A 19212-nucleotide genomic window follows, 5' to 3' on the forward strand; every position below is an offset into this window, starting at 1 on the left:
TGCTTTTTGTAGTATGCATACAGTAGCTACACAGATAATAAGATAGTGTATTGTTCAGTTTTCATTTGACCAATATTGAGAGCGTATTTGTGGTGTGTAAAAAATGTTGCTGTTCTGGTGTAGTCTGAAAGGATATACTCCTCAAATAGGTTGCTAGAATCGCCATATAATTAAATACTTTTGTAATTTTGAGGCTAACACGAACTCTCAACACTTTCTTTATATTCACCCCTGGTCGTCCGACATAAGCTGCCATCTCAGTTTGACAGCTCCCTGCAGCTCTTTGTCTATATGCCGGGAACAATTCCTTCCCTTTCTTCCTGTGAAAGCTGCGAACACCAGCTACAGTAAATAGATAACTCCAGGCTGTGTGTGACCTTAACACTTTCTCATGAATTCACTGCAGTTGGTTGCTGCCTGTGTGGTTCTCTTTGTACGGTATATTGTGTACAGTACTATAGCACAATATGATGATCGGCATGTGCAGCATGGTCACTTTTCTATATTTAGTGTATTATAACCAAGAGTTTCAGCAGGTTTTTTTTTCTTTTCTTTTTTCAAAAGCATCCTCCCTCGTTATTTAGTGTGTCCTTTTTGTTCTTTATTGCTGGTACATATATATATATATATATATATATATATATATATATATATATATATATATATATATATATATATATATATATGACTCAGCCTCTCCACCTTGTGTTTGTTTACACTTTCCACTCTTAACATTGTTTTCACTCTTTTCCCTCGCTAGGTACTCCAGAGAGTCTAGCAGAAAAGGAACACCAGCTCTCCACAATGATCAGCCAGCTGATCAGCCTGCGAGAGCAGCTCCTGGCTGCCCACGATGAACAGAAGAAACTCGCCGCCTCACAGATGGAGAAACAGAGGCAGCAAATGGAGCTGGCTCGTCAGCAGCAGGAGCAGGTATACTGCTCACTGTTTCCCTTTTTCTCACTCACCGTGTCTCTGTTCGTCTAGTTCGCAGCCCAAGTAATCGCCTTTTTCTCCCACACTGTTTTCTTGCTTTCTATCTGTCTTTCTGTCTGACCTTGTTTACCCTATTTCTTCATGTCATCTCTGTCATTACATTTTTAACAAATTGCCACTATCCTCTCCATTTCATATTAAATTTCATGCCTGAAATACTAATAAAATCGGATTCCTCAGTAGGAATTTGGAAGAATATTAGATTTAAGATGTTATATTCTATATTACCTCAGATATTTCGGTCATGCTCCCTCGCTCACATTTATGCTGCGTGGAAGGAAAATGTTATTATGACTTGTACTAACAAATGCGAGGGAATGTGCGAATTAAACGTTATATTAAACATTGAAGTCCTCTATATCTTATAAATCGACTCCTATTAGAACAAGCCTGGCATTAGATTTGCAGCACAAATCAGGCCAATGAGCCATATTGTACAAATCAGCAAATTAGCAGAGGCCATGAAGTGTGTTAATGTCTGGGAAGAAATAAGGACACAAACTATCCACACAGGCGACACTTTTATTATCACTAGCCACCCTAATGGCTATGAGTCAATTATCAGCAAGGAGTTCACTCAGAGTTTTCCCCACACACTCTCAGACCTCCCTGTGGTAAATGAAGAGATAGACCATATACCTTGGAGTGATACATTTGGTCATAGTACACTAATAATACATTAACAGTATTGATTCATTTTTCAATCAATGATGTTCATTTGCAAACTACACTCAACTCTGTAGGCTTTGTGGACATTGCAACATAAATGAACAGTGATATAAGATATTTTATTATTTGATCTTATTTAAAAATGGAAGAATATTAATAACATGGAAAAGAGAGAAGGGGGTAGAGCGGAGGCCCGCTGAGAGCCAGAATGTCATCAAGCCATCAAGATACAACACAGTAATTAACTGTTGACACTTGTGAGGAAGTCAGCACAAATTAATCTTGACACATTTGCAGACGACCGATATCTTACAGTGAACACTTTGTAATTATATTTAAAAATGAAAATGAAATGACACTTAAAACTAGGTTGTCATGCTCAATGAACTGGGCATGTAGAACGGGGACTGCTGGGATTAGAAGGATTGCGGTGTTGCTATTCGTCACTCAGGGGCGGCAGGGACGTCTACCACCCGTACACTGCCTGCACTGGTTATCTCCATCATAACCACGACCGTCTGTCCTGTAAATCATTTATTCTCTTCTACCACTAATGTTGACTGTGCAGTTCAGCACAGGTCATTTCATGTTCATTGGGAAATTGAAAATATGTTTTTGTCAGATTTTTCAGCAATTCAATTGTAAATAAAAGAAAAGGTAATATTATTCTCCTACATTAATATACTGCCTTCTCCCCTTTATTTATGTTCATTGTAACCACTATTTTAACATATTCTAATACATAATTACTGGTCTGATTAGCATTTAGGAACAGAATATCTGGTGTGGTACCTGCAGTTGCAGCAGAGTTCCTATTATCTATAATGTTGTCTATAAAAAAACAAAAAAGTAGGCCGATCACATGATTTTAGTTCCTTATTCTCTTTGTCAGATTTAACCAGAAATGATTAAATTTCCTGTCTTTACTTCTGCTTCAACCAGATTGCAAGACAACAGCAGCAGCTTCTGCAGCAGCAGCACAAAATCAACCTCCTCCAGCAACAGATCCAGGTCAGTCAAAGTGTTTCTGTTGGCCCTCTAACACTCGGCAGCTTACATCTCTCACTTCTTCTACGCTGATTACACCTCTGTGTAATTGGTGTACCAGCGCTGTCACAGCGAATCACATGTCTGGACTTGATGGCACAGATCAATCAAATTAGACATTAAAGTAAATATCATTGCTAACTTCTGTTAGCCTCTTCTTCTAATCTTTTTTAAAACGTCTTGACTTTTTATCTTTAATATTTGTGTCACACTAGCATTCATCACTCTCATCAAATGTTAATTGCCTGTTGGTAGTTTGGGAGGGCTTTAAAATATGGAGGAGAATAATTAGCACATCTTAACGAACAAAAAAAAGGGGGGGGGGGGGCAACATCAGCTAATGAGTTCTGTTGATGGAGAAGAGCCTGGAGGTGGTGGGGCACATGAAAAAGGCTGGTAAATGCCTCTGAAGCAACTTGTTCCCAGAAGGGCAATGTGGTATGCTTTCACAAAGAACAATACCAAATTGTGAACGAGTTGAATCATTGTGCTTTTTTCCCTCCCTTGTACTGTAGTTCTTAGATTTATTTGTTGCCCTTGATTTTGACCCATGCATCTCATGCCAGACATTATCATTCTCATTTGTGTGTGTATGTCTGTGTGTGCCTAATCGTGTGATACAGTGCAGAGAGCTGTAGTGAAAGACCACCCAGGCAGCATGCAGCGGTACATGGTCAGACAGCCCAGGGTTATCCAGAGCTGGTCACTGGCAGGGGTCAAGGCTGTGAGCCTTACTGCCCGTGTGGAGCCAACATTATCCGGCTGGGTGTGCTTAGTGTCAGGCACATCCTTCGCCATTCACCTCCTACACTGCATGTTCTTCTTACTGACAACTCCCTGTCTTGCTCTTTTGGTTTACTTGCAACAAATTGTTCCTCCAGCACCTTTTAGCACTCCTTCCAAGAGATACTATTATTTTTTTTCTGAAAAGTTTCTACCTATAGGACTTCTTACACCGGTTGTTCTCATTACTCATTTTCACACTAAGGCAAAGCAAACTTTTGGTTTCAATCATCCGTCCAACTGATCTACTGCCAGGACATCAACATGGCTATTCCAAGAGCCCTTTGCAAGAGAAAGGCCATACAGTCAATATGTTCTTGTAAAGCCACACGTCTGGACCTTGCACTTCAACAGTGGACAGTCTATTAGAAAATTTCACTGGAGAGAAGCACAGAGCATGACATGCTGTCTAGAAAACACTCTAAAATGAAGTACCTTATACACAACTGAAGGACTAGTATACTCATATCATGGATGGCCCTTCACTTATGCTCATTGAGCTTAAGGGCACAGCCCTAATGCATCTCACTTTTAAAGACTCTTGCTTTCATCACAAAGTTAAAGGATACCTCAAAATTCTCCTTGATGCATAGTTTTGAGAGAGGGTAGGGTGTTGAGTGTGCATGGGAATGTGCTTATCCATTTGAAACACTTGAACAGAGATACAAGTAGAGTCCTTTTTTGTAGAGCCCAGTCAGCCAGCTTCTCCCTTGACAAAATAACGCGACAGATCTTCCCTTATAAAAAAAAGAAGACACATCCACAATTAAACAAAGAGTCCCATAGTCGGACCATCTGTTCCACTGACCATCAGCCTTTGCTGGCTGCACGAAGCTGACAGAACACCTACCGAGAACAAACAGGAGTCACTCTCAATACTTCAAATAAGTTTGATCGTGCAACATTGTTTATCAGCAAGTCCTTTAAAGCAGAAGATGTTCTTTCTCCCTAACCTGGTTCCTCCAGATATCCAGTGTGGTGATGGCCACTCCTCTCAAGTCAGAGTATGAAAGACAGTAGATAAAAGAGTCAGGGGTAAGTTAGTCAAGCATTTGCCACTCTGTTTTCATTACTGCCGCCTCTTAAAAATGCCTTGGCCATTTTAATATATAACAGCTTTGACTTAATTAGTTCTGTAAACAAGCCTCCAGCCTGCATGTCACAGACTTTTAGGAAAGTGGGAAGCAGTGTTGGGGGATTGAGTTACTCTGCTATTAGAATGAAGAGCACTAAACTTTATTGGAAACCCCACTGCCCATCAAAGTCCTTCTGTTTTTGCTTCAGGGAGGAAACCAAGAGAGGCTAAGCTAAGTTATTGTCTTGATAATGTACCTGATCAGATCAGTTGACATTGTAAACTGCCCAAACAATAAAACCACAGGGGCTGCAAGTGGAGATTGTTGTTTGTGCGCTCTATATGTTCTTTCAAGGTGCTTTTGCATGTGGATTGAAGGGAATCTGTGTAGTTATAAAGGTTTAGTTAGTGAGGTTTAGAGGAAGGCAGAATGCAGTTTAATCAAGTTTCCCCTCTGAATAGCCATCTCTCTTTTTATCCTTTACCATCATTCCAACAAGAGACGGATAGAGATTTGGTCTTTGTCCTTCGGGATTACAATGTCACTTGTTTTAAGATAACAGATGATTGCAGTTTTAGGGGCTTATCAAAAGTTAAAGCTTCAAGGCTTTGTGTGTTTTTCCATCAGCTTGTATTCCTTCAGTCCATCCTCATCGTTGAAATCATCTTGGCACTAGTTCAATCTCAGATGAGATTAACTCTTGATTTAGTTGAAACATCACCAAGACGCATGTGACAAATAAACATATATATTTGCAGAGACCCGATTTATCTCATATGTTTTAAGTCTGTGTGTATAATAATAATAATAATAATAATAATAATAATAATGAGCACACTGTTCACTTAGACACACTACATTATTTGAGTCTCCTCCTCATAGCTTCCGTTTCATAGTCACTCACACTTTCTCCTGCTCCTAATGGATGAGCAGTCATAGCAGATGAGCAGCTAAACAGCAGCATGTTGTTCTCGCTGGTGTTTCTCATTTTATTTCACAAGCACTTACTTGTTACAGTACATGAGAGGTAAAAGGCAATACAATACGCATGTTACTAAGAACTGAGTATAAATAGAGTGACAATGGCAGAATAGTATAAGTCTGCCTGGTCACAAAAAACATAAAATGCCCTCATGAGATGTGGTGCTCTATGTGTCTCAGGTGATGTTCGTGTCCCGAGTCATGCAGTCAGCACCCATCTTCGACCCTCTCAAATTTTAATGACCCCAGTTCATGCATTCCTCAAGGATGGATCTGTTAGGGCACAAACCACGGTTTGACTCTCACACACATATACTCAATCGTGTACAGTACACAGGCACACAGGGACCCACACATTGATACACACATCAAGAGAATAAATATTGGCAGAAAGGTCAGGGTGAACTTTATCTTCACAGACAGGCTGGAGGAAACTGAGCTCCCCTGATGAAACAGAGGGACACTTTTAATCTAATTCATTTAATTTGAAGTGTTTATCCATTAAAAATACCACAATATCATGACATTGTCATTTGTCATTGGCTGTGGCATTGATGTGCTAACCGTGACACTGTAAGATCCAGGATCTGAGAGATAATACATTTCTATGGCCACTATTGTATACTGTGTTGTGGACACAACTGCTTTTGAATACTTAAATGATGTGTTTATCAAGCAGGTCTGGCTGTATTTATCTCCCTTTAACCTTTCGTTCTCTTCCTATACATGGCTAAGCTATAAATTCCAACTTTACTGTATAAATAGTACACACACATTATCTATGCCTCTGTGTCCTACCTTTAACCTTGTGTCCACAAAGACAGAATGTGTGTATCCCTTCTATTGAGGAAGAGAAACCTAAGGTTAAAATAGAAAAGGCCAGTATATTGTTGTACACCTCATACTTCAAAGTCTTTGATGGTGTAAAGAAACAGGCAGGAACATGCAGACGTTCAATGGTAAAATGCTAGTCTTGAAATTAAAGATTAAATTAAATTAAACCAGCATTCATTTGATAACTTTTAAAGGCGGACAATCAAGCAGTAGAGTACTTAACGAATACTGAGACCAACATGGTCAACAGTAATTCTTCACAGGTGAATAGGTAGTTATTTTCTTATTTTAACTCTATTTTTGTTCTTATACAGAAATGTTGAGTTTATATACTATAAAAAATCTAAATCTAAAAATCTGGACAGAAGGGTTTTAGCCAGTTGCACATGGATTTCCCATTTCCGTCTGTTTTAAAGAAACCAGATAATTCACAGGGGAAGTTCTGTTAAAGTGTCTTCTGTATTCAGTGGCTGTAGAGTCTTCCTACTTAAACACACTGTTTTTAATGATGGCTGGTGCTTTGGTTTGCACCAAAAGTCAATGTAAGGTCTTTGTCACTGAGAAGCAGTTGCCACCTAATAATTGGCCGACATCAGACTGTATTATCTGTTTCCTCACAAGCCTTACACAGCCTGATGCTTCTACATTATGCTCTGCAGCAGACTAGTTATCATTTCTATGTAGAGCTTTTTTGCTATGAATTACACTTTTCTATGCTGATCAAATAGTTATCTAACCAGATCTCACAGCATGAAAAAAATGCTTTCAAATTGGTGTTTGGCCTGTAGGATAAATTGGCTTTTAGTAATACTGTTCTGTAATCACTTCTTTGTTATGAAGAAATAGAATATGCATGCTATCCAATGCTGTAATTTAATGCACTGATTCTGTTTGGTTACCAATTTAGAGAAGCAAAGACTCCAAAACTAACATTATGGTAAATATTTTTAAATCAATCAGATGAGTTTAAATAAACACAGGGCTGTATGGTAATTGCACAAAGATAATAGCGCTAATTTGTGTTTTCTCAGATGCTTTTGTTGTCTCCCCGGCACAAATGATTTTCTCAGTGTGAGACTGTTATTAATGCACTGGGAAAAAAAGGCACAGAAATAGACATTGTTAAAGAGAATGTGTAAGTCCCCTAATTAGCACAGCTAGATTGGAACTGTTAGCATGATAATAAGAGAATAATAGAGCAGGGAAATGATTGTGTGGTTTTAAGTGTGCTACTGTGTGCACACTCCTGCCTGTGTGGATGCTGCGCTGCCAATGCTTTCCCTTGTGTTGCGGAGCTCTGTGTTAGCCTAGTAAGATTATGTGGGGGCATTAACAGCCGAGTCAGACAGGCTTGGCTCTCGCCCAGGGAGGCTCAGTCCAGCATGTTCATCCTCCATTTAAGGAGACTGTTAGCTGATGAAGATGTGCACATGCAAGACTGAACTAAGAAAGTGGTGACCCGACTCATTAGACGCTGTGATTTAATATATTGACACTTGGATACAAATATTCCATTCAGTGGACTTTATCAGCAGGGAAGGAGGGATCAATTTAATTAGTTATGAATTGTGACTTCGTGTTAGTAAGTAGAAGAAATGCTGACGTTAAACAAACTAATGTGCAATTTAAACAATGAAGCTATCGTGGCCCTGTTAAAACTTAATGATGCATAAAAAGGTGTATGAGATACTGCCTCAGCAAAATCAGTAATGGTGAGCAATTTAAGCTTAACAGTTGGTATGTGGAGCCATTTGTCTGTTAAAACAAAGTCTTGCTTGAGGAATATAAACAGTACATGCTGCTTGAACGGTGTGTGGGTTTTGTCCCATTAGGATATAATGTCGTCTCCTTTTCTCCGTGAATGAAGTGTAACAACTGATCACTGGCTTTATTGAGTCTATTTAGATGCAGTCAAATTAAACATATGCTTGCTTGTAATGTGAACGCAGACAAACATAGATCCATTATTGCTGTAAAATACACAATAAACCCATGCTTTTGTGTAATTGGCCTTTGTATTTAGACACCTCAGCAGTTTAAGCAGCGATAATTAAGAGGCTCCATCTGAGAGGTGCCACATGAACGGCTGTAATGTGTGAAATCACACCTGAGGGTCTACTTAAAATTAGTCACCTGAGGGGTTTGTAAAGCAGCCATGGGACGGGTTAATTTATGACACAAACTTCCAGCCTCCTATCACTTCGCACAGAAAAAAAAAAAGAATTAGGAAGCTAAATAATCTTGATATGTTTTACATACATGTGTACGATGAATGCAGCACTTTATTTGTTCTTTCTAAATATCACTATAAACTAAAGTACCTGTTTAGAGCTTTGTCAACCTTCCCTGGATGAATTCAAAGCAACACAAAGTCCATTGTACACCGACCCTCGTAGGGGAAATATCCGTTGAGGAGAACACGTTCTCCAGTGTAATGTTGATTTAGTTTCCACTCCCTCTCTGTGTGGACCGTGTTTTCTCTGCTAATGTTGTGCAAACTGTTTTGTCTTTGCATTGGCTTTGCGTGGCCATCGTCCTCAGCAGTGAGCACATGCACTCACAGGGAGAAGGAGCTGCATTAATGGGCGCTACTGTGTACAGGCAGCCGGCAGGGAGAAAAGGGGCGCGTGTTTTCTTAGGTCTGGGGTGGCAAAGCAAAGCATTCAGCCCATGACCGATGCAAAAAATAAGGTTTTTGTTTTTGGGAAAAAGAGGAGAGTCCAAGCAGTCCCTAACAGAACACAATGAATGAGTTATGCACCGATTTTCCGCATGACTTTGTTTTTTTAAATACCTTCTTTTTACTTTTCAACATTTCTTTAATTGTATCGCGACTTTAATATAATTAAACCATAACAGTATTTTTCAAACAAGTCCTCATATTACATCTCTTGTTGTATCTTTTGTATAATCAGGCTATCAGGATATTTGAGCATGTTTGAAAGTCTCATCACACATGTGCCTCCAATAAAGTTGCCCCTCCTGACGGGCTGCTCTCTGCTGAACAACAGAATGAGCCCTGTTGTTATGTGGGGCCTCGGCAGCTGGGAGGTAATAGTGAAGACAGAGCCTCAGTCTATGAGGATGAAACAGAGGGGGACACCCAGCTGTAGTGTGGACAATACCAGTACACAATGGAGGGGTGGTCTGTTTCGCCGTTAGACAGAATCATTTTTACAAATTTTAAATAAATGATGAATGAAATAGGAATGCTTCATATTTAAATATTACACAAGCAATATCAAGTCTAAATGCAATATATATATATATATATATATATATATATATATATATATATATATATATATATATATATATATATATATATATATATATATAGTTTTATACAACACAAAATAGTGTATAGAGACAGCATGTATGTCTCTCTACTTGCTCCAAAATGTTGAAGTGACCTAAACAACCACACTATTTGATAAGCCTCACATTAAATCCCTCTATTTTCCACTCCCACTACCCTGTTCACATCACATGGTTGTAGCTGGCTATCTGACTAGACCATGTCCAATGTTCTTTAGTACCACACTCTACCCCCTGCAATGAGGGTCCGTGGCATTTCTCTTATTTTCATTTCCATACAGCGAGGATATATATGTAGGATAATGATGCCGGCCCCAAACCTCCTTGTGCATTTGTTTATGTCTGTTCTTTTCTTTCCCGTCATTACACATGCTGTTTGAGGGCATCCCCGTGGATTTGGTCAGTTTACTGAAAACCGTCATTTTATGGCCAGACCTTTTTTTTTGTATTCTTACATCCATGTATGCCCCCGCACCTCAAAAAGAGCTGAATTTCCTGTTTAAAATACTCTTCATGTTTAGGGTGTAATGCAATATTGTGTTGCTGTGTGCACACAATCCATTGTGTCAGCGTGTAGAAATGCATTTTGCTTTTAGTGTGCTCCACAAAGTGTAATGTAAGAGAGAGCTGGAGCATGACAACTCTCCTTGGTCCCTTTTACATACACCAATGAAAAAGCTTTAAAAGGGTTGTCTTCAATATTCATTTTCAAATTTAATCTATTTTTTTAAACAGGTACATTTAATTGAATGAATTAGTCAAATTTTCTTTGTATAGACAATTTATTCTAAACCTACACAGGTCACATTTCATGACTAGAAATGCATTTTTGCATCTTTTGTTGTATCAATCCGTCATTTAATCATTCTTGCACAAGCACTGACTATAAATGTGTTTGATGAACTTATTTAAATTTTCTATTTTACCATTTTGCGTCATACTTGAGGTCAAGCTGTTATTATTCTTCCTACAACATTTAATACTGAAACTACATAAGCAGTGTGCCGAAATCCTGTAAATGCCAGGCAGTGTATTTAAGCAAATAGTAGCCTGCAGCTTTAGCCAGAATTCTGCGGAAGTCAGGAGGAGCGATGAGAAGGAGGAGGGCTGGAGGGATTTGGGGTGGGCTGTGTTAGGCGGGTCAAAGGGATGGACTACCCTGCTTTCAAGCTCCCATCGACTTAATATAGACATATTGGAATGGCTGTTTTCCAAGAAGGCTTGTTTTACTGTGTAAGGAATTAGTGGAACAAGAAGCCATCTATTGGTTGTTCCCTCTGGTCTGACCTCGCTCAAGTGTCTGGATTTGCTACACTTTATCCTGAACAGCACTCAGTGTAATACACACACAGGCATGACTGATGTGCAATGTTACACTTAAACCTGAGCAAACAGTGCCTGCTGTCAGAGTGAAAGCTGCACCCCAACAATTCAGAATAAATATTAAGTTTTTTTCAGTCTAGTGTTTGTACACTCTTGACTTTTTGCTTCAGCTGTCTGTCTTTGGCTTTCGTAGAGAAGGGTGCTAACAATTGCAGGCAGGAAGTGAGGGGAAAGGTCAGATACTTGACCAGGACAAGAGGACCCTTTGTTAATGACCTGAACCCCTCCAGTGCATTTACCCTCCCCGATTCCAGTGGGCCTTTTTTCAGAGCAGACAAGCTGGAATAATGTGCCACAGTCTTGTGGGTGGTAATATGAAGACCTGAAGTCATCAAAGTATGGTGCAAATCTATTGATCTATTTGTCTGATAACCATTAGCTACAGACAAATCCAAACACTATCAGATCTCCTTTCGATCAATGTTGTGTGTCTGCTGTGCGAAGTGACTGTTCAGTGTACAGCTGCAGTGTAACCGGCTGATAAGTGACCTGTAGTGAAAGAGTAATATGTGCTTAAATACCGTTGTTTCATGGGGGAAAAGATCCTGATGCTACACAGAGGATTCAACAGCCCAGAAGTGCTTCCACTGAGTGATTTTCCTCCTGGTTAGGCTCCAGTACAGTGTACACCCAGCGGGCTGTGTACACAGTGGCGGGTGTTAAACATATCCTGCTGTCTAGTGTCAGTTTTACTGTGTGTGCTGCTGTTGGGATGTAGCCAGACGTGCCAGCTTCCTCAAGATCACTTCTCCTTTAAATGGATCACAAAAGGTGATTTCTATATTCGCAGGCGTTCGGTGTGCAGCTCGGCGGAGAGCAGGGGGAACAAAGTGTGAACTATCAGTTCTTACAGGAACAGCTGGAGTCTATCCTCCCTGGGTGAAATTACAGAACCTCTCCTATAGAACATGTGAAAGAGAAGGTTAGCGAGAGCTGCGGATCTGACAGCTACTAAAGTGTGGAAGTAATTTTATTAAAATGAGATGTCAGTGAAACTTGAGTCCTCTTCCAAATAATTACTGGTTATTGTGATCTTTTCCTAATGGTTTATTATAAACAACATTAATGTACAGAATTAAGGAAGTCATCACCATGAGCTCATCAGTATTTTTTGGCAGCTTGCGGTCGTATTGTTGTCGGTATGTTCATAGAATACTTGAAGGGGTTTTACTTTCACAAGTCTCCTAGAGGCTTATGAATACAGATTATATCCAAAATAAGCATATGTGTCAGAGGTGTTTTAAAAGGTGTCAAGTAGCAATTAATCAATATGTTAAACTCAGGATCTCACAGGTCCTTTTAGTCCAATAACCATGAAACACAATGAGAATGAGGGAGGTGTTTGTCTTTTTTTTCCCCTTTTGTCTTTTAATCTTGTTAATACTGACTAATTTGAGCCGTAAAAAACAAAAACCCAGGTTCCTTCACGTAGCGCATTGTAGTGCATTGTGAGTAGCAAACTTGAGTGTGGATCAGTGCATGGAAGTGTAAGGGGGTTCAGAGGGAAAGCCAGCAGGGGGTTTCCAGGCCTCCCGGGTGCTTTGTAGAAGCTATAACAGACAGTGAGGAACATAGGTGTTGACAGGGGCCCAAGTCGGGGCTGTAATGCGCTGTACATCTCCATTAGCACTCAGTGTTTTGGCGCTGCTTGCTCGTGTGTTGTAGGTGGATGCTTGCACTTCCATAAAAACAACACCACTCATGACACAAATACCTTATAACAGTACCTGGGCTTAATACAGGTCTGTGAAAAATGTTTTAAAGTGAAATGTTTTTTTAATCACACAGCTTGTCAAAAAATAATTATAAAAGTGCATCTTTGATCTTAAATATGCTAAGTGCTATTTGTATTTCACCACAAATAAGCCTTACAAGCCAGCAGTAAAAATAAATAAATCCAGTTGGCAAAAGTACAACGTTCATGATTAATGCAGGATTAAAGTTGAGTTATACAGGTGTGTGTGTGTGGGGGTGTTTTGGGGTCGAGGGGGGAGATGGACGGTAGTGTTTGTGTGCACATATTGCATATGTTGTAAGTGCTAGGATAAATAGAGGGAGTTCTTTCAAGTCCACCCCGACTTTTTCACTTTGTTTATTTAGATCGTCTGACTTCCTTTGCAGTCAGACTTTGCTGTTGTCATCCATTGTACAGTCAGCCTAGCAACTGTAAGTTATTTCTTGTGAAACTTGGTTTATTTCTAATCTTTAAGTTTTACATTGTGAATGATTGAGTGAATGATTGAAAAGGGGTTAAATGCAATATTTCTCAACAATGCACAATGAGGCAAAACTAAAAGAGAGTTTATATTTGGCAAAAAGAAACATGTCAAACAATACAACTACACAAGGATAAGGTGTGACTGAACTCAATATTGCTGTAATTTTTCTTGTAAAAAAGTAACAACTAAATCAAGATCATTAGCTTTTCAACAATGGCATCTATATGGTATCCTACCAGCACGAACTGCAAGTTGGTTCTATTGATCAAACACCAACGTCTCCTTGAGAGTGAAACAGATTGCGTGCTGGCCTGATACAGACTGCATCAGGTCATCTGAATTGATGATACATGTTGCAAGGAGGCTGAGTTTCCCCAGAAACCTCTGTTGGAGTGCTTGCTGGCAGAGACAGGGGCCTCAGCCAAGTCTGTCTGACTGATCACTACAGATGCTCCTCTTCAAGTATTCCGAGTCAGATCCTTAGTGCTGGGTCTTGAGGGACAAACAATAGCACCTGTTCCTCATAAGATAGCCCATTCATGTATCTTTAATGAAGCCTGGGGGCAGATGGTGTGAAATGACATTATCCAGTACTTAGCAGTGCTAAGACAAAGGAAGAGCAGTGCCAGCACAACAATGCCGCTGTATTTACGAGGAGAAGGGGGGCGCTGCCCAAGTGCCCAGCTCACATCTGCTCCACTTCATTCTCAGACTCCTCAAGATCATCTTGGCAATAGAAATATCCTGGGCACTCAGCCCATACATAGATGAACTTGAGGGTAACTCTTAATGGGAGGGGGAGGTCTGGGTTTGTCGTAACAGAGGGAGAGTGGAAGCCACACATATGAACACAATTTGTCTCTGTTTTTTGTTCTTTTACATAGTTGTTTTTGTCTACTTGTTCTTCTTTAACAGTCAAAAAAAGCACTAGTGAAAATGTCTTAATCTGCTTAGACACTGTGCCAGCTGGTAATTGACAGCTCAACTAACCTCCACTATTTGTTACCACCTTGAAGCTCCTCAGATTTTGATTTGCCTTTCTCTGACATTAGTTGCCGTAAATTAAACTTTAATGCGTGGAGCTCATTACTGCAAATCACAGCTATTCAAACTCAATGCATTTCTTTCCCCTTCGACGCACATTTACACTCTGCTTGCCTCGTGAATCTTATAAATTCTGCTCCATATTTTAAAATAATAATAGTAATAAAAGCTGATATCCCAGATGAAATGATATAATTTACATTTAGTGCTGGAGAAAAATACATCCAAGTATCTGATGCCTTTTGCTGGCTGTCTCTCAGTGTGTGTGTGTGTGTGTGTGTGTGTGTGTGTGTGTGTGTGTGTGTGTATGTGCGTGTGTGTGTGTGTGTGTGTGTGTGTGTGTGTCTATATATATATATATATATATATATATATATATATATATATAAAATCTGTAGACCTCTCTTGTATGATTCAATTGTAGTAATTAAATGCATTCGGATTGGTCTTTTAAAATAATTTATGGGATTGTGTGAATGACTGAAACATAATTAAATGGTTCTTTCATTGTTTAACATTATGACAAAGTTTTACTCACATGTATCAGCTGGTTGCGGATTAGTTTGTTTGGCTAGTATGATTTGAAAAAAAGGATATACAGAATGATGTTTACGAGCAGAATGATGTTTTACATTAGACCAAAAAAAGGTGCTCATCTACAGGAGTCTTGCAAATTCATTTTTTACAGTCAATAATTTAAAAAAATATATAAGTACCTTTTAATTTACTGCTGAGGCATGTTAGTTAATTTATGAAAATCTATTAACTGTCCTGCAACTCATGTAACATACTTGGAAGGATGTGGACTTAAGGGAGCCTTTTTCTGCCCTGTGACTACCGCACATTCAGCAACAGACTCCATCTGGTTTTACAGTCCAAATACACAGACAGAGAAAAGCTGTGTTCCCCAGTGTTCCCCCCGCCTGTCACTGGCCCTACCTCATGTTGTGACATTAATTATTGTGTTTTTCCATATGTTCCATACATGCAAGGCCAAGATTCATCTTTCATCCATTCAGTCTGGAAACTTGGAACTCAAATCCCTATAAAGCAATGTTTTATTTAAGGTCATTTGTTGCAGTCTCCTTGGCCATTTCTTTTTCGTCCGCAACAGCAAAATTTACAGAATTACTTTTGGAAAAATGTCATACTTTTCTATTCTTCTATAATGTACTTTCTGCACTTGCACTTCTGTAAAAGCTCAGTAGGCATAAAATGGTTATATTTATTTAGTTTTCAGTCTAGCTCTGCACCTCTAGACAGATCAATATAGTAGTTTTAAGTAGGTTTAGAGAGCTAGCTTTGAGAGAAACTGGGTGCGACTAAGCCGGGCAAGGGTCTTCAGGGGGAGCAAACACTGAAAAAGTGGAGATCATAGCAGACCTCAGCCAGAGCATGGGGGGAAAGTCATTGCTCAGAGCAGGTTGATTTCATGCCCCAATGCAGCGGCAGTAATTGCACCCAGACCCGTTTTATTGCGAGTTGATTTTAAGGAAGGCTGAATGGAGAAACATTCTGTAAAGTGTTTATTTTGGGGGATGACCTTTATTAACCCATTTTCCAGGAAGGTTCCCCTGAGGTGGCCTGGCTCGTTGCTAGATTAACCATTGCAGGCCTATGGTAGCTGTGCTGCTCCCCATCATAGACTTTCAGGAAGCAGAGAATGACAGTAAGATTGGACCTTGTAACATGTGTGCGAAACCCCCACACACCACTTTTGAGACATAAGCTACTCACCAAGTCCGACACACACATGCAGTGGGTTTGGGTTGATATTCCCAGTAGGCAAGTCGGCAACAGACTGGATGGTGAAGGTTAATTTGCGAGTGGAACAGACAGTCAAAAGAATGACATTAAAATGAAATACAGCAAGCATTTTTCAACTGCCTGCTATTTTTCCTCTGCTGAGAACAGTTGTAGTAAATTACTGGATTGTCTTTAGGCTTTTATCACCTAAATGCATGATCATCCAAGATTATGTGACAAGTTGATCTTTCCTTGAGGTGAGGGTCTCCTGTGTAAAACATTCAGCAAACCTCTTGCTAACATCTTGTATCTACTGCAACAGCGAGAGTGTCGGTGAATGCTTCTCTCAACACAAACAGTAATTCTCTATAAAAGCCGTACGGACCTCCTGAGTCTCTCCGCTCTCTGCCATGCATGTTACTTCCTCTAACTGATGCTGGAACAATATGTGCATATGCGGGAGTCTTTGATGTACCGAGGTGAAATTGTGGTTTGGATTAAGGGCAGGCGTAGCTCGGCCAGGTATTGTGTGAGCACAGAGGGCCGTCAGGGCCGCAGAGCCCCTGTCAGCACGCGTTAGCAGGAGCTGTGATCTGGCCTCCCTCTGAGTGGCCTCTGTGTTTCTGTGTACCATGCCTTTGCTTAGGCCTCTCTCTGATCTCTGCTCCCTATCTGTTCAGCAGGTCCAGGGTCACATGTCTCCGCTCATGATCCCCATTTTTCCACACGACCAACGCACTCTGGCAGCAGCAGCTGCCGCCCAGCAAGGATTTCTCTTCCCTCCGGGAATGTCTTATAAGCCAGGTATGCTTGCAAACTTAAGTCTTAATTTTGTCCATCGCCTTTTCGCTCTGCTTTAATGTCATTTTACCTTCCACTTAAAATTCATAATTATAATTTTGAGGTCTAAAAGTTGTAACACCCGCACAGAAACAAACAGATGCTCGATTCACACTTGAAGCCACTGGCATGCTGTGCTCTGTCTGAACTTGGACATGAGACTAAGGACTGGGAATGTTATGATCCATGTGGAACAATAGATATGGGTAGAGAAGCAAAGAAATGTCAACATGTCTTCAACATTAAAGACTATTTCTGGAGCGTGCTGGCTCTGTAATTGTTTTGTATCCCCTCTCAGAGGTTAAGAAGATGAACCCTGCATGAAAGTCTTCCTCTTGTTATATGCAGAGAGAGCGACTCCCATCGTACAGTTTTACACAAGTATGTCTTTTGAATGTGAAATTAAATAATTAAAAGACAGTTATAAGGTGGATAATGTGGATGATGTAGGGAACAGGTTTTTCTGCATGTACGACAGTTTTTATTGCCTGTAACAGCATGCCTATTTCTTTCCCTTTGTCTGTTTGAATTAAATAAAAGAGAAGTCTTCCACCGACTTTAAAATTTAAAAAAGTTTTTTTTTTAAATAGTCTCAACATGTTGACCAACGCCCTGCCTGACACCTAGCAGTAACTTTGTACGCCCTTATATCTTTGAGAGAATGAAAGATATGCAACCACACACTTCCATATTTATGTTAAATATAAATAACAAAATAGCCATGGCCTAAATTGCTTCCTTCTTCTCAGTCTAAGCTTTTCACCTCACATGGCTTTCTTGGTCCCACAGCCCAGCATTTTTTAAAGATGTATCTCTTAGTTATCTCGTCAAATTAAACTGCATTTGTATGTTTTATTTCGTTTTTTGTTTTGTTTTCTTATTTTCACTCTGATGCATGCAAATAGAAGGAGACAGTGAAAACCTCACTGTCAAGGAGGATTAATGAGTCATCTTGAAAAAGGAAAGTCCTCCTGGTTGTTATAAAACACTACTAGAACAAGAAAGAGGACTAAAAACAGGAAACATGAAGCTCTGGGAAGTCAGCAGGTTTGCACCAGAACATTAAAAGGTGTGGTAGTGCAGTTAATGAATTAACTATAAAACCACAGGATGAAAAAGAAAGTCAGCTATTTTGGAACTATGGAGCCATGACAGCTTAAACAAAGTGCCTGAGGGGGAGTCTTTTACTAATGTGCTTTCTGCAATAGGTTTGACACGGAAAATGTTTTAGTTCAAATAACAGGAGCTATTACGGAATCATGGTCAGGGGTCGCCATGTGTATAGGTCCTGCATAATTCATGAGTTCATAAAGAAAAAGTAAAGGGGGTCTGAAAATGACTTGTGTAGTCAGGAGAGATATTTGAAAACCTCTTATTTCTTCCCAGCCAACACAATACACACCATATATCTAGAAAGTACAATGTTATCACCACCACCTGCAGGGTATATAGGATGCTGCCGTGTCTTTTCTCCATGAAGTGAGTGGCCAAGCATTCACTTCCAAGACTAAGGCACACTAATCTGATGTTATCATTATGAGAAAGCTCCCAGGGACCACTGCTTATGACCCCCAGCCCTGTGGTGCTCACATAGCAACAGAGTCATTCTGGCACCGTAGTGGTAAGTCATAACCCCATCCACTGGCTGTGCTCAATGGCCTGGTGTTGCATGGTAGACAAGCACAGTCAAGAAACATCAACTCATCTTCTAAACAAATAGACGTCCCTGTCTGTTTGCACTGTTTACACAGACATGGCGGCATTCAGTCTGATGTGCCTCTAATGGACCTTCAGAATGACCTTATAGTCTATCGGCTGCTCCTCCACATAGGACTCCTGCTGACAGTTGACTTTTCCTTTGTGCTATTTTATTTTAAATATTCTATTTTTACCACATTTTAGGCTTTTAGGACAATGTGTTTCTTCTTCTTCTTCTTCTTCTTCTTCTTCTTCTTCTTCTTCTTCTTCTTCTTCTTCTTCTTCTTCTTCTTCTTCTTCTTGTAACTAATCAAATTTAAGTGTATTTGTTTTAGTTTGTTGCCCTTAACAGATATACTGGAGAATTAAATCTCAATGATGTAAAATTATATAATGAGTTTTCTTATTTTCATGTAAGCCTGTTTTTCTGCTAACAGCGTTGGTATTTCAGTAGAATGTAAAAGCCAGTGAAAAGAGAAGATCAAGTTTGAGGGTTGTCGTCATATACTTCATTCATCATCATTTGATCTGGTCTAAGAAAGGTCTCCGCTTCATCTGTCAACCCTCAGCAGATCTAT

The 19212-nt window shown here is 39.8% G+C and overlaps 1 protein-coding gene across 2 annotated transcripts in view; it reads left to right on the plus strand.

Annotated features, from left to right (window-relative positions):
- sox6 (SRY-box transcription factor 6) overlaps positions 1–19212 on the plus strand; it is a 104486-nt gene that overhangs the window by 53034 nt on the left and 32240 nt on the right. The window contains exons 6-8 of one of the 2 annotated variants that reach the window (XM_068595983.1): positions 761–933; positions 2608–2676; positions 16777–16900. In XM_068595983.1, the coding sequence (XP_068452084.1) occupies positions 761–933; positions 2608–2676; positions 16777–16900 (366 nt within the window). The remainder of the gene's footprint in view (positions 1–760; positions 934–2607; positions 2677–16776; positions 16901–19212) is intronic. The other variant, XM_068595984.1, reaches the window with a different exon arrangement.

Source organism: Clinocottus analis, unplaced genomic scaffold, assembly GCF_023055335.1.
Source record: "Clinocottus analis isolate CAN_PGR_092001 unplaced genomic scaffold, fCliAna1.0.p SCAF_33, whole genome shotgun sequence".
In the NCBI taxonomy this organism is placed as follows: domain Eukaryota; kingdom Metazoa; phylum Chordata; class Actinopteri; order Perciformes; family Cottidae; genus Clinocottus; species Clinocottus analis.